The 13578-nt window shown below is 40.6% G+C and overlaps 2 protein-coding genes across 6 annotated transcripts in view; both read right to left on the reverse strand.

Annotated features, from left to right (window-relative positions):
• The window catches only part of LOC131228213 (omega-amidase, chloroplastic-like), a 41200-nt gene extending 27633 nt beyond the window's left edge, over window positions 1–13567 (reverse strand). For 2 of the 5 annotated variants that reach the window (XM_058224103.1, XM_058224100.1), the window contains exons 1-2: window positions 13495–13566; window positions 3792–3964 (exon numbers count right to left, since the gene is read on the reverse strand). In XM_058224103.1, the coding sequence (XP_058080086.1) occupies window positions 3792–3905 (114 nt within the window). In that variant the 5' untranslated portion in view covers window positions 3906–3964; window positions 13495–13566. Of the gene's footprint in view, window positions 1–3791; window positions 3965–13321; window positions 13469–13494 lie in introns of those variants that run through there. The other 3 variants (XR_009162755.1, XM_058224102.1, XM_058224101.1) reach the window with 3 other exon arrangements.
• Window positions 9277–13315, reverse strand: LOC131228212 (pentatricopeptide repeat-containing protein At2g36240). Its single transcript, XM_058224099.1, has one exon. The coding sequence runs from the start codon at window positions 13001–13003 to the stop codon at window positions 11534–11536; it is 1470 nt and encodes a 489-aa protein (XP_058080082.1). The 5' UTR covers window positions 13004–13315; the 3' UTR covers window positions 9277–11533.
• Window positions 13568–13578: the final 11 nt, after the last annotated feature.

Raw genomic sequence — 13578 nt, forward strand, 5'->3', positions numbered from 1 at the left:
ACTTGGATCTACAAGTTACTTCAAAGTATTTTTGCTCTTCAACAAGGAGATAAGAGTGTCAGAGAGTATTATTCTACCTTACGAGGCATGTAGGAGGAATTAAATGTATACCAGATCCTATCTACAGTTATGAGAGTATGCAACGGTAGAAAAAGCATTTCCGTCTTGCCAAATTCCTCTCTAGTCTTCATCCAGAATTTGAGCTTTTCTGGGCTTAGATTCTTCAAAGTAGCAAGCTCCCATCTACCATCGAGGCTTTTGCTCGTGTTCAACATGCGATCAGTGTACAGAGTTCATTTTCGTCAGATAGTTTTCTGCATTTATGTCTGCATCTAGTGGAGGAGATGGGGGAAGTGATGATGGTGGTTGCAATCGTGGTGACCGTTTTGGTGGTAAAGATTTAAGGGGGAGGTTGCTTTGAAGGCCAAAATAATTGGGAAGGTTGTGGTACAAATTTTAACTGTGATCGTGGTTGTGGCAATCGACATGTACTCATTGTGGTGTCAGTAACCACACAACAGACACATGTTAGGATCTTATTAGTAAGCCTGCCTAGCGAATCAGGCTCATTTCTCTGATTATGGCACTGAGGGTTATGACTCCAAGCCTATCTCCTCCAGTTCTACTCCCCAGTACTTCAAGTAATATACTTACACAGTCTAAGGAAGAATATGCCAGGCTTTTGAAGGATTGCTCCATCAACACATCATCATCCACAACTACTCTCGCGTAGTCAAGTACCATTTGCCTTGCACGACAGTGTACCTTGGGTCATTTAATCAAGAGCTTATAATCGTATGACTGGTAAGCATAGTGTGTTATCCTAGTTAGTATAATCGTTATCCATATCTTCTATAATATTAGCATATGGTACTTCAACCCATGTATCTGGATTCAATACAGCTTTTCCTACCAAATCGCTTTCATTGTCATCAATACTTTACATTTCTAAATTTTCTTTGAGTTTGGTATTAGTGAATAAGCTAACAAAGTCTTTAAATTGTTCTGTCACATTTTATCCTTCTTATTGTGAATTCCAGGATCCAAGGATGGAGAGGTTGATTAGTGGAGAGCATGAAGCAAATTAACTCTATTACCTCAATCATGAAATAACTGGAGTTGCATTAAGGACATACATCTCACCTCATCGGTGGCATTTCAGGCTTGGTCATTCCTCAAGTAGTTTGAAGAGTCTAATCTCATCATTGTCGCGTGTCTAGGTAAGAATAACCTGTGAGTTGAGTAAACACCATAGAGTATCTTTTCTTCCTCGCTAGACAAAAGAAGTGATCAACCTTTTTATTTAGTACATTATGATATTTAGGATCCAGTTCATCTAACTAGTTTATCTGTTTACAAGTACTTCGTTGTTTTTTGGATGATTATTCTCATATGACATAGCTATATTTGACGAGATCGATCAGAAGTGTTTTCTTGTTTTAAAGAATTTTATGTTGAAGCACAAACTCAATTCAATTCTGTTGTTTGTGTTCTACGTTTAAATAATGCTAGAGAATATTTATCTCATGAATTTAATTCAAACCTTGGCATGTCACGGCATTATTCACCAAACTTTATGTGCGTACACACCACAAAAAAAATGAGGAAGTAGAACATAAGAATCATCATTTACTTAAGGTCGCTAGAGCCTTATTGTTGAATATGACGGTTCCGAAAATATTTTGGAGTGATGCAATGTTAACTGCTGGCTACTTAATAAATCAGATGCCCTCCTTTGTCCTAGATGGAAAGTTGCATCTTTGTCATGTGTCCTCATATTCCTTCCTCCTCTATTCCTCCCAAAGTGTTTGGTTGTGTATGCTTTGTGCATCAGCTTGATCATGTTCGTGATAATTTTAAAGCAAGGATTATCGAGTGTGTCTTTCTTGAGTACTCTCGTAGCCAACGTGAATTCAAATGTTATAACCTTGTTTCCATAAGACATTATGAGTCAGCCAATGTCACGTTCTTTGAACAAACTCCAAATTTCTCTGAGGAATGAAAGTCTTTATAGTTTGAAGAGAATTCCATAACTACTCTTCCCATTGTACCACATATTACCACTGGAGTTGGGGAGATGTCTATGCAATGCGCAGATCAGCCTTTGCAAGTTTACTCCAGACATTCCAAACATGGAGATCAAGTATATACGATCATGACTTCTACCAATCCTCCTGATCCGTCAGAAGATCATCATTCTTTTAAGTCCATGCCTCCACCATCAGATGAAGGTAATCTACCCATTGCTCTTCGTAAGGGTATTTGATCATGTATGCAGCATCCCATTTCCAACTTTGTTTCATTCAGTGGTTTATCTCCATCATTTTGACAATGTGCTTTGTCTTTGTCATTTGTGTCCACTCCTCATTCTTTTTAGGAAGCTTTGAGTTGTGGGTAGAAACGAACTATGGAAGAAGAAATGGTTGCACTTTGTCATGATCAAACTTGGATGTTAACTAATTATCTCCTGGAAAGCATGCACTTGAGTAGTCGACTACAACGGTCTGAGAGTCTCCTTTGGCAACTAACCAAGCTTTTAGATGATCCATTGAGCCATATATGTTACAATTACATAACCAAAGCATGACTTTCCCACCTGTGGAAAAGCTCCACTTAATGCAAGTAGTTATTTCCATTACTGTAAATTCGAATTAGCCATTGTATTAGCTTGTTGTGAAAATGTTTTCTTCATGGAGATCTAGTTGAAGAAGTTTACATGGAGCAACCAGTTGAGTTTGTTTCTTAGGGGGAGGCAGATAAGGTATACCTTAAATCGTTTGTTTCCTCATTAAAAGGTTCATTTCAAGGATGACTCAAAATCAAACACTCCTTGAGTTGAGCATGTCTGCCCCTTCTCAATTACTCATCAAATTCGAAATTGCGGGTGAGAATCGAAGAACTCCTTAATGCTCGGGCTTCTATGAAGGGAAGCCCTCACTAGAGATTATGGGTTAAATAGTCTCCAAGAACTTGGTTCAACAAGTTTAGTAAATAGTATTCGAGTTCAAGATGAAACGTAGCTAGGCCAACCAATCCATTTTTGTTCGGCAAAGTGAGACAGGCACTATCGTGTTGGTTTTGTACTTGTAAACAACATCATGGTTACAGGCAGTAACATTACAAGTGTTGACAAGTTGAAGAAATTCTTACAACAACATTTCTATGAAGGACTTGGGCAATTTTTTATATTTCTTGGGCACTGAGGTAGTCAAGTCCAAGGTACGCATCAACTTGTTACAATGAAAATATGTAATGGATTTACTGAATGAGACAAGTCTTTTAAGAGCCAAGACTGCCAAAACTCCTATAGATACAAATAAAAAACTTTGTGGATCAGGGCGACATCGTTGACCAGTGGAAAAATTAATTTACCTAACGCCCAACCTGATATTACATACCCTGTCAACGCGGTTAGTCAATTTATGCAAGCTCCCTAGGTTCCACATATAGAGGCTATGCTTCACACCCTCGGGTATTTAAAAGGAGCTCATGGTTGTGGTATCCTCTACAAGTGGAATGGCCATCTTCAAGTAAAAGGATATTCTAATGCAGATTGGGCTGGTTCTCCATCTAATAAGCGATCTACACCTAGCTACTGTACTTTTATAAGTGGTGATCCTGTTACATGGAAGAGTGAGAGGCAAAGTGTTGTGGCCCGTTCAACTTAGATATTGGCATTTAGCATCAGGTCCTTCCGTTTATTTTTCTTTGATTAATGAAGTGGATTATTGCTAGAAAAGAAGCAAAAGTGAAGCACACCTCCTACATGGTGGTACCATAGTTCATCTTACCGGTTGCGGAGCTTGTTGAGGAAGGTTTATATCTTTCCATATCTTACTTCTGCTTTCACCATCTTGTCGGGAAGCATGAAGGCCATGGGCCTTGTTCACCCATTCAGTCGTCATTTCACTTCAATGGTAGTTCGGCCCAAATGCAACTGAGATGTTTAATGAAGAATACCAAGCTGCTTCAGTTCATGGAGGAAAACAAATCGATAACTATTAGATATCCAAAGGACCTCATGGACCATAAGCAATCAATTTCTCAGATGAAAGAAGCTTGAACACAAACAATATCTATTATTTGTATGATTATGCAGCGAACATATTCAACATATACAATCAGCTCTCCATTGCACTGAAATTTACTGCTGCAAACTTATAGGACGGCCCGGAATAATTTTCTATAGTTTCCCTATCGTCGGACCAGCTGGAATAAAGCAAAAGGCCCAATCCAATAAAAAAGAATTGTATAGGAAAGTGTGAACAGTGGTGATAGTTCATTGAACAAGGCAAACCATAAATATAAAAACTGTCTATAAGGACAGAACCAGCAAAAAAAGTAAAAAGAGGTTTGCTAGCCCCACCCCCACCCCCACTCACATTTAAACATGACTGATGCAAGACAATTAACCACTTGCTCTAAAAGCTCGAATTGATAGAGCATGGCGAATTAATCCATTTATCTCATAGCCAGGCCCCACATCCATGGGTTAGGTCCTCGGCTGAACCCTCCTCATGGGTCCCAAATCCATGAGTTCCGCCCCCTCGTGGGCCCCAAATCACATGGGTTGTGGGCCACCCACCTCGAGTGTGCCCCCGCATCCCACGGGCCACCCCACTCGAGCCCGGTGTGAAAATCCCCCTGCATTAACGACTCACATTGCAACCTGGGAATTGTGTGGGACATCTAGGAAGTGTCTGAAGGTGACCCAAAGGTTTTGAATATCAGGGGGCATATTGGCCATTTTTCCTTCTTCTTCTTCTTCTTCTTCTTCTTCTTCTTCTTTTTTCTTTTTTTTTTTCTTTTTTTTTTGCCCAAAAAAAGTATGCAAATTATTGGAAAAATGTAAAACATCAAAATCTATCTTTTTGGTGCTATTTTTAACATGTATGCAATGGTGTATAAGAATTTTTTATAAGAATGCCATCCATCAACTTGACCTGCTGAAATCAAAATACATCCTGATCACACACAAATCAAGTGTGACTTGGTGGGTTTGGGCCCATTACATTGAAATATAACAAAAAGAAGAAAAAATAATAAAGAAAGGGATGGTTTAACCCTCATTCCAATTTTTCCCAAAATGGTCCATCCCATTTTGGTTCATCGAATCCAACTAAAATGTGGTGTTCTGATCCCCAAATAGGCCTAGATCTAGTCTAAAATGATTTCTAAGCTTACTCCATGGACAAAATGAAGAAATAAGTTGGAGAAGAAGAATTTTATTTTTTTTTTAAATGCCATTATGGCCATGGAAGTGCCAATATGGCCCCATATCAGCCTGTATTAGCCAATATAGCTTTTTCTCTCAGACGGCCCAAATTCAACCCCACCCTCGTCACATATCGAGCAGCCATTTTTTAGAACCATGGGTGGCCCCCACCATGAAGATGATCATACACTAATATCAGGCTGGTCCACTGATGCATTGAGAGCACCCATCCACCAGAGGGATGGGCCCTGCAAGCTCTATGGTTAATGGATGGAGATCCAATTGACTTGTGCACTTCACAAAATAGATCAGATGAGATTTATAGCATTCTGTATGGTTGTAGGCCCCACAGGTCCAACAGTGCAGCAGTTTTAGGATAACAGTCAATAAGGCCATATAGTCAGAGTGTTGGTTTTTGAGTGGTATTTGCGGTCATTGGAATTGGATAATAATAATAATAAGAAGAAGAAGAAGAAGAAGAGTAACAATAACAATAACAATAACAATAATAATAACAAGAAGAATAATAATAGTAATAGTAATAGTCATAATAGTGGTGGTGGTGGTGATGATAAGGAACTACCTTGTAATAGTAATAGTCATAATAGTGGTGGTGGTGGTGATAAGGAACTGCCCAAATAAGACTACAATGACTACAAATACCACTCGTACACAATATTCCAATCATATGGCCTTATTTGGATAGTTCCTATTGGTTGGTTTCCTAACTTTTTGTGCAAGGGTGATCTTACTTGAGGAAATTACAGCCAATAGGGTGCCAGTAGTTAATTATTTTGAATATGGAATTGCTTGTAAAGAAGGGCTATAAAATAGTCAAAAGTATGGACTAAATCATATTGCTATTATTTATTAAATAAATTTACTTGGTTATAGTCTTTAATCCTTGTCTATAAGAGTAATTCTTCTTGATCTAATGAAATTCTCTACTAGAATGGCTGTTGGATCCTTTCACAAGTCTCCCTTCACTTTAGTTGGATGGATCCTCCTTTTCTTTCTGATTGAATAAACTAGCAGGCTGCGGGAAATTCCACGGTCCATATTGCACTCAATTTTCAATCTTGTGAGATCTGAAGGAGAAGATTGAAGGCTCAAATAAGTTAGTAAAAGCAACTAAAGTTTCCCCAATTTGCTACATTATCCACTCATCAGGTGGGTCATACCTATACATGAAATGAATGAATGGTTGGGGGAAAGAAAAACCATTGTTCATGATGTTCCAACATCAAGTGCACTCTTCAACTTGCACATTTCAAAAGATTATTCCCGGGACTCTTGATACATGTTTCTTTTGAGAAATGAGGATAACCACACACCAATTGCATAACAACAATTCAGTAACAATGTAACTACAAGAGCCCCACGTACACATGTAGATACATATTATAGATTGATCCAAACCAAGCACATATCTTTATGCAACTTTATACAATACAATAATAGATGGTATGGTAGAAAGGTTCATATAGTTCTTTCTACCATACTATCTGTACCCCTGTATTCGCATGGCGAGGAAAGGAAAGGAAATTGGTCAACTTGGCTGTGTTTGGACGTGTAACTGATTGAATTGAGAAAATTCAGTTCAATCAGGAAGAAAGGATTATTCTAATGGCATTTCTTAGCATTTCTGATTAGGAGCAGCCCTAAAATGGCAGCTACAACCGTTTCAAGCTAACTTGAAATTCACTGTAGTTGAGATTTTGAGCTCAATCCATCAAACAAAGTTAATTAAATTTGGTCATTTCCACTTTAATCATCGTCAACATCTCAGCCTTTCTCCCAGCACTTTGGCAGAATTTTTACAATTAGAAGTTGGAACCTTCCTCTTTTACCAGGGCACTTGGAACCAGCCATGGCAAAAGATCCCCTCGATACCACTCACATTGCTTGTACCAAATATCATGATATTTCATGTTTATTGAGTCCATTTTTGAACAAAATACCATGGAATTCCATGCGATTTGGTGCAACCAAATGCACCCTAAATGTTGCAAATCCATTCAGCGCTGCACCAAGGTCCAAAAGTACCCTTGTTTTCTTACCAGTCAAGGTGATTACCTATGTAATGACATTTGCGACAGATATAACTACCATAGAGTTCCAGGTTTACAGTTCACACAGATTTTTTTAAAAAAAAACCAAAAAACGTGAATGCCACAAATATCCTTTCGCACAAGTCAAGAGTCCTGCCCTTAAATTGAAAAGTATGGCCACACTACTAAATAAATCACAGCGAGTAAAGGAATAAACAATATTACACCAACAACACCTGTATTTGGTTAAAACATTACCAAGAAAATATTAAATGGCTAATGCCATTAATACTTTTTCTGGCTAAAATAAAATAAAATGATTTATACTTCTTGGGATGAATAAGAGGATCCTCGACTCAGAGGCTTTACACAGGTTTATAGTTCTGACAAGTGGAGCCAATGGCAACCCAGACCATAGATCTGTCGCCTCTCACCATGTACAGACCGTGCACCAAAAATCTCATAGGTTGGAAGATCTTAGACACAAATCTAGGGACTTTCTTTGGTAGAATGCAGACCACTGCTGGATTTTTCTTCTTAACCATCTATTTGTAGGCAATAAATCAAAAGGTCAGTATTGTCCTATTGAGGAGATTCATGGGGCGCGGTCCATCCACAACTGAAGTCAACAGACCAATCATTTAGACTACCAAACCATGGGGTCAGCAGATGATCACCTCCCTCTCTCCCTCAACTGCTTATGAGTTTAGTCCATAACACTATTTTGCTCATTCTTTCTGTTGAAATCTTTCCTTTACATTGAAGCTGATTAAGTAATCATATCAGCTACTGGTACTAGGAAAGGAAGGCGTCTCTTGGAATGGTCTGATTATATGGTCCTTGTATCCATTATCTAATCAATTATTGTATCTTTTCCTAATGAAGTATCTAGTTATCAATTAGAAAATAAAAAGGGAATTACATTGGTTATCAGCAATTAACCTTAAGAAATCTTTTAATATTGAAATGTTTAGATGGATTAGCAAAGAGAGCGCTCCAAGCATGGCTGTATGGTTGGTGAATCTGGACTGTTAAAATGGCAGGCCCTACTATGCAGGGCCCATGGCACAAAAACCAATCCAATTGCATGGCTAGCGTCTGGTTAATACACCTCCCCCATTTGAACCCAAACAATCTACACCTTTCGATTTCCATTGTCCATTTGAGGCCACAAATGGACCGATAAGATTGCATGTCTAGTGTGTTTTTTTCCGACCCCAGAACATGCACCATCAAGCAGCAATAAACACTGACTGGTTCATTTATTTATATATTTTGGAGAAGATGACCAGTTCATTCAAATTTTATTTTTTTTGGGTATACAATGTGCTTACTGGGCCTGGGTTATATCATTCTTAACTTGATTTATTTATTTATTTATTTTATCTTTGTACGGTTATAATTCTTGAAGTTATGGCCCTTGATAGAGTAGAATGGCAGAAAAGGTTTCCTGTAGCTGGCCCCAATTAGTTGGGATAAGGCTTAGATGATGAGGACAAAGACGACAAAGGTGGGAGGTGACCCTCTCATCACCCCACCTTGCTCGGAAAGTGATAAAATCTAAAAATAAAAACAAGCAAAGGTACCCCAATGCCAGGAAATCCAAATAAAAATCACCCAAATACAGGAGACTTTTTTTAAAAGGCAATAATTTATTTATCTCACAAATAAAACAAAAAATTTACAAAGCTGACCAGAGAGCTGGAAAGGAGAAGCTAAGATCTAGAAAATTTACAGCAACAGCCCAACCCCGAACAAGCTGTTTTGCCCCATTGAAACAATCTAGAGCCCGGCCACTTCAATTTCTAAAACAGCGATTGTTCCTTTCTTCCCAAAGTGACCCAATACCTGCCAGAAGGGCCAATCTCCAAATGGTTTGACCTTTTATCCAAAATGCCACACTAGAAAATAAATAAATAAATAAACAAAATTGCCATTGATTGGGGGACCATCCATGAAATGCCAAAAAGGGAGAAGAAGCTGACTCATCGTTCCTTTGTGAAAGGACACTGAAAAAAAGAGACAGTCCTCTGATTCCTCATCCTTTATACACATCATACAGACATTTGTGAGTGGCAAATTCCCGCAACGAAGATTACCAACTGCCAGCACTTTATTGTTCCCGACTAACCAGGCCAAGACCACAAATTTGGGAGCAGCCCCATAATGCCAGAAGTGAGCAGCGTGATGAGGTGGGGAGCCCGAAGGCGGACCACTAAGAAGTTTATACAAGGATTTCACGGAGCGTCGGCCAGACTGCTCTTTGAGCCAAATCATAGCATCGTTTATCCCAAGTGTTGGCTTTGCATAGCGGAGTAACATTAAGAGTATCAGCGAGATCTTCATTTTCTTCATCCTGTGACATGGTGGGGCCCAGGCAATCTCTCCCCCTACTATCAAGAAACAATGTGAAACTGAAATATTTTCTGAGGTGGAGCATCGCATCAACCTTGGAAAGACTTCCCTCAACGGTTTGCCACCTATCCAAATGTCCTCCCAAAAATGTATCCTTTTCCCATTACCCAATAAGAAGGCCACTCCCTCTGGTATTTTTGCTAATTAGTGAAGCTACAGGATTCCATAAGTCAGAGGCTCTATATAGCAATGAAGTTCATGTCCACCATCCCCCTATTTGATGCCCATATTTCCTCCCAATGGTGTCTTTCCACAATGAATCTTCCTCCAATCCAAACCTCCACAAATACAATAAACCCCAACCCCTCCACAAGAACAAAATCAGGTCCCAGTGAAGGTAGGTAGCACTAACACCCAAAATTACATCAAAAACCAATGTTCCAACAGCCCATTGAACTCTAAAGAACTGCGAAAATAATCCCAAACTGCCCACATTGACATGCAATGCAAGAACAGATGATCCACCGGCAACTCAACTTTCCTACAGATAAAGCAGATATTTGTTTGCGCCATGTTTCTCCTCTATAAATTACCCAAAGTTAAGATTTCGTTTGCAGCAGCAATCCAACCAAAGGACTGAACTCTAGGACAGATGGGGACTTTCCACACAAAGGCACACAGGTGGCTGTAATTACCAATGTCACACAACTTGGACATTATAGATTTGTATGAGACGATTCCCCAAGCCAACCAACTCCAATACTTCCAATCTTCACCCAAGAGAACAATGTCAGCCTCATGAAGTGAACCCATAAGGTCAGCAAAACCCCTCATTTCATCTTCATTCATGTTGCATCTAACCCTAACCCCCAAAAAAACAAAACAAAGGGGCTTTCATCAACCATGGCCTCTTTGTTCAAAGCCAAAGAGCAAATGGATGGAAAAGAAGCATCTAATTAGAGCCCCCAAGCCACACATTTTTCCTAAACAGATCTTGTTTCCTCAACCAACACCATCCTCGGGTCCTCCTCGAAGTCACCCACTTTGTTCGGAAGTGACCGCCCTCAATGTTAGATCTCCTGCCAATCAAGTCAATTGCCCTTGACACATTTGAAACTTCATTCCTAGATAACTGCCCGAGAACCACCTCCCAAAGTCCATGTTTTCCATTTAACTTCTCTCCATAAGGCTTCCAGCTCATCCCTGAACCGCCACCACCATTTTCCAAGGGAACAATACGTCTCCCTTAACCAAACCATCCCAAGACCTTCCCTCTTTGAATTTGGACTTTCCCTCAGTTAAAGACAAGGTTCTAAAATCGGTGTGTTGGGTATCATATAGTTCACCACCAATATGGCCCCATATCACCCGATATCACTGTCTTGGGCCAACAGGCTGATACAGCTGTATCATTCATGGGCAACATGTACTGGTGTTGGCAATACTTCAAACCTTGATTGACGATGTGAAATTTGTGCCCTTCTCTCTTTCCTCCCACCAAAAATCCCTCTGGATCTTCTATATTCTCTTAGCAATGCTTGCCAGCATCTTAAATAAAGAAAGGAAGCATATTGGAAGATTTGTTATCAAATTCTCCCTCCCAATGTAAGATAAGGTTTTTTAATTTCCCATTTTGCCGGCTCTTTTCAATTCTCTCCACAATTGGGTCTCAAAAATTTGAATTCCCCCCAATCATAAGACCAATGCCCTTCATCGGGAGACGTAAAATTACATTCCAAAAAGTCGGCAAAGGAATCCACAAATTCACCATCAAAAGCAACCCCGGCGACGCCACTTTTCCTCAAGTTGAACATGAGGCCTGACACAGTTCAAAACACCAAAGAACGCCGACTAGTTAATTGCCCAAGGAGTTAGGGTGGTCCTCACTACTAGCCAATACAGCAATCAATTCTCACTCACCAGTAACATTTCTATGACGACGAATGGGCATACTTCCATTTCGAAGCCCATCCATCAACCTGTTGTACGTACTAATATCCGGTATGAATCCCGCATCCAACATCTCATCAACAACACCTTCGCCTTCTCTCCTCCAACCTTCCCTCGCAAACCCAGAAACCAACATATCGAATGTCGCACCATCCGGATCCAATCCTTTGCTCGAAGCCAACACCCTCAGTCTATTCGCATCCATTACCTGCCCAACATCACATAAAGCTTGAACAACACAATTGTACGTAACACTATCCGGAACAATCCCATCTTTCAACATCCTCTCCATCAATCTCAACCCTTCATCAATCTTCCCTGAATTCCTCATGCATTCAATCAACGTAGTACAAGCGACCACACTCGGCCTTCTTCCACTTGCCCAAAATTCATCCAAAACCTCCAATGCTCGATCCATCTTCCCTTCCCTACATAGTACCTCGATGAGATTCAAACAATCAAACCCAATAGGAATGGCTCCTTTCCTCAAAAACCCAACCAAAAAAGTGGAAGCATCAACTACCCGCCCCACCCTACAAAGCCCATCCACCAAAATCTCGCACGTAGCAACCGAAAACCCACAACCCAAATCGAGCATTTCATGGGCGATCCCAATGCCCTTCTCAACCTTCCCTTCTCTAAAACAACCCCGAATCAACGTGTTGAAACTAACCACATTTGGATTACAACCTCTGATCCGCATTTCCCGAAACAGACCCAGGGCCGAATCGGAATTCAAATTCCGACAGCAACTCCCAATCAAAATATTGAACGTGAACACATCCGGTCTCACGCCATCCTTCACCATCTTCCGATACAACTCGAGGGCTTTTTCATGATTCTGATGTTTAACAAACCCGTTTATTAAAATGTTGTATAGGACTATATTAGGCTTCCCATCAATGGATCTCTTCATGGATTCAAAGGCAGCAATGGCATCATTGAGTCGGCCCACCCGGACAAAAGAATTGAGGGCAAACCGGAAGATGGGCTCAATGCGTGGGCAGGCAAAGATAGTGCCATCAGAGCACGGGCAGGGATCGGAGAGGACGGTCTGGAGGAGGGAATTGAGATCATCGAAGCGATCAGTGATGGCGAGGGTGCGGGCCATCCACTCGTAGGTGGAGTGATCGTGGCGGAAGGAGTCATCAATCAAAGCGGCCCACCGGAAGATGTGGAAATCGAATTGTGTGAATGTAGGGTGATGATGGAGTTTGGTTCGCAGGAAGGAGAGGAGCTGGGATGGAGTGATGGGGGAAGTGAGATGGGATTTCAGGAATTGAGTGAGGGCATTTTGGGAAGCGAGGGAAATAGAGAGGGTGGGGATAGGAAGGGTATTTTGGGTATTCATGGAGGGTAGTTTGGGGAAATCTGGTGGTTTTTCGGTCAGAGGAGATCGGAGTTTCAGGAGCTTTTTGAAGGGCGATTTCATTTCTCTGAAAGAGGTTTTCGAGTAGAAGGGTTGTATCTAACGTGCGCCTGGTGTGAAGGTTATTTTTCTCCCTTCCGGAGAAGCGCGACGGTAGGAAGAAAGGCGGGTTTCGAAGGAAGGGACGTATCTAACGTGCGCCTGGGGTGATGGTTATTTGTCTCCCTTCCGGAAAAGCGCGACGGTAGGAAGAAAGGCGGGTTTGTTGTGGGTGTAGTGAGAAATACGTACGTACTTATATATGTATGTATTGTATAATGAGAAATACGTACGTATGTATATATGTATGTATCGTATATTGCTACCAGCGTTGACTCTCACCTGAGTCTGGGATCGGATGGTTCTGGAGATGTACAGTGAAAATGAGGAGCAGCACCAGATTCACGGTTTGGATTCTACTATATAAATATCATGGGTGGCCCCACAAAGACGTATACGATCATTCCATGAATGCTGTATGTATGTATGTATGTATGCATGCGTTTAACATTTACCTCTTGTTTTTCCTCTGGATCTTGATCTGGATTCTGGAACGAATGGGCGTACGGCTTCTGACAGAGACAGAGTAATCAGTTATA

Source organism: Magnolia sinica, chromosome 15 (genome assembly GCF_029962835.1).
Source record: "Magnolia sinica isolate HGM2019 chromosome 15, MsV1, whole genome shotgun sequence".
Lineage (NCBI taxonomy): Eukaryota > Viridiplantae > Streptophyta > Magnoliopsida > Magnoliales > Magnoliaceae > Magnolia > Magnolia sinica.

Excerpts from the sequence above, each read along its gene's own strand:
- LOC131228212 (XM_058224099.1), bottom strand. The coding sequence starts at position 13,003 with ATGAAATCGCCCTTCAAAAAGCTCCTGAAACTCCGATCTCCTCTGACC.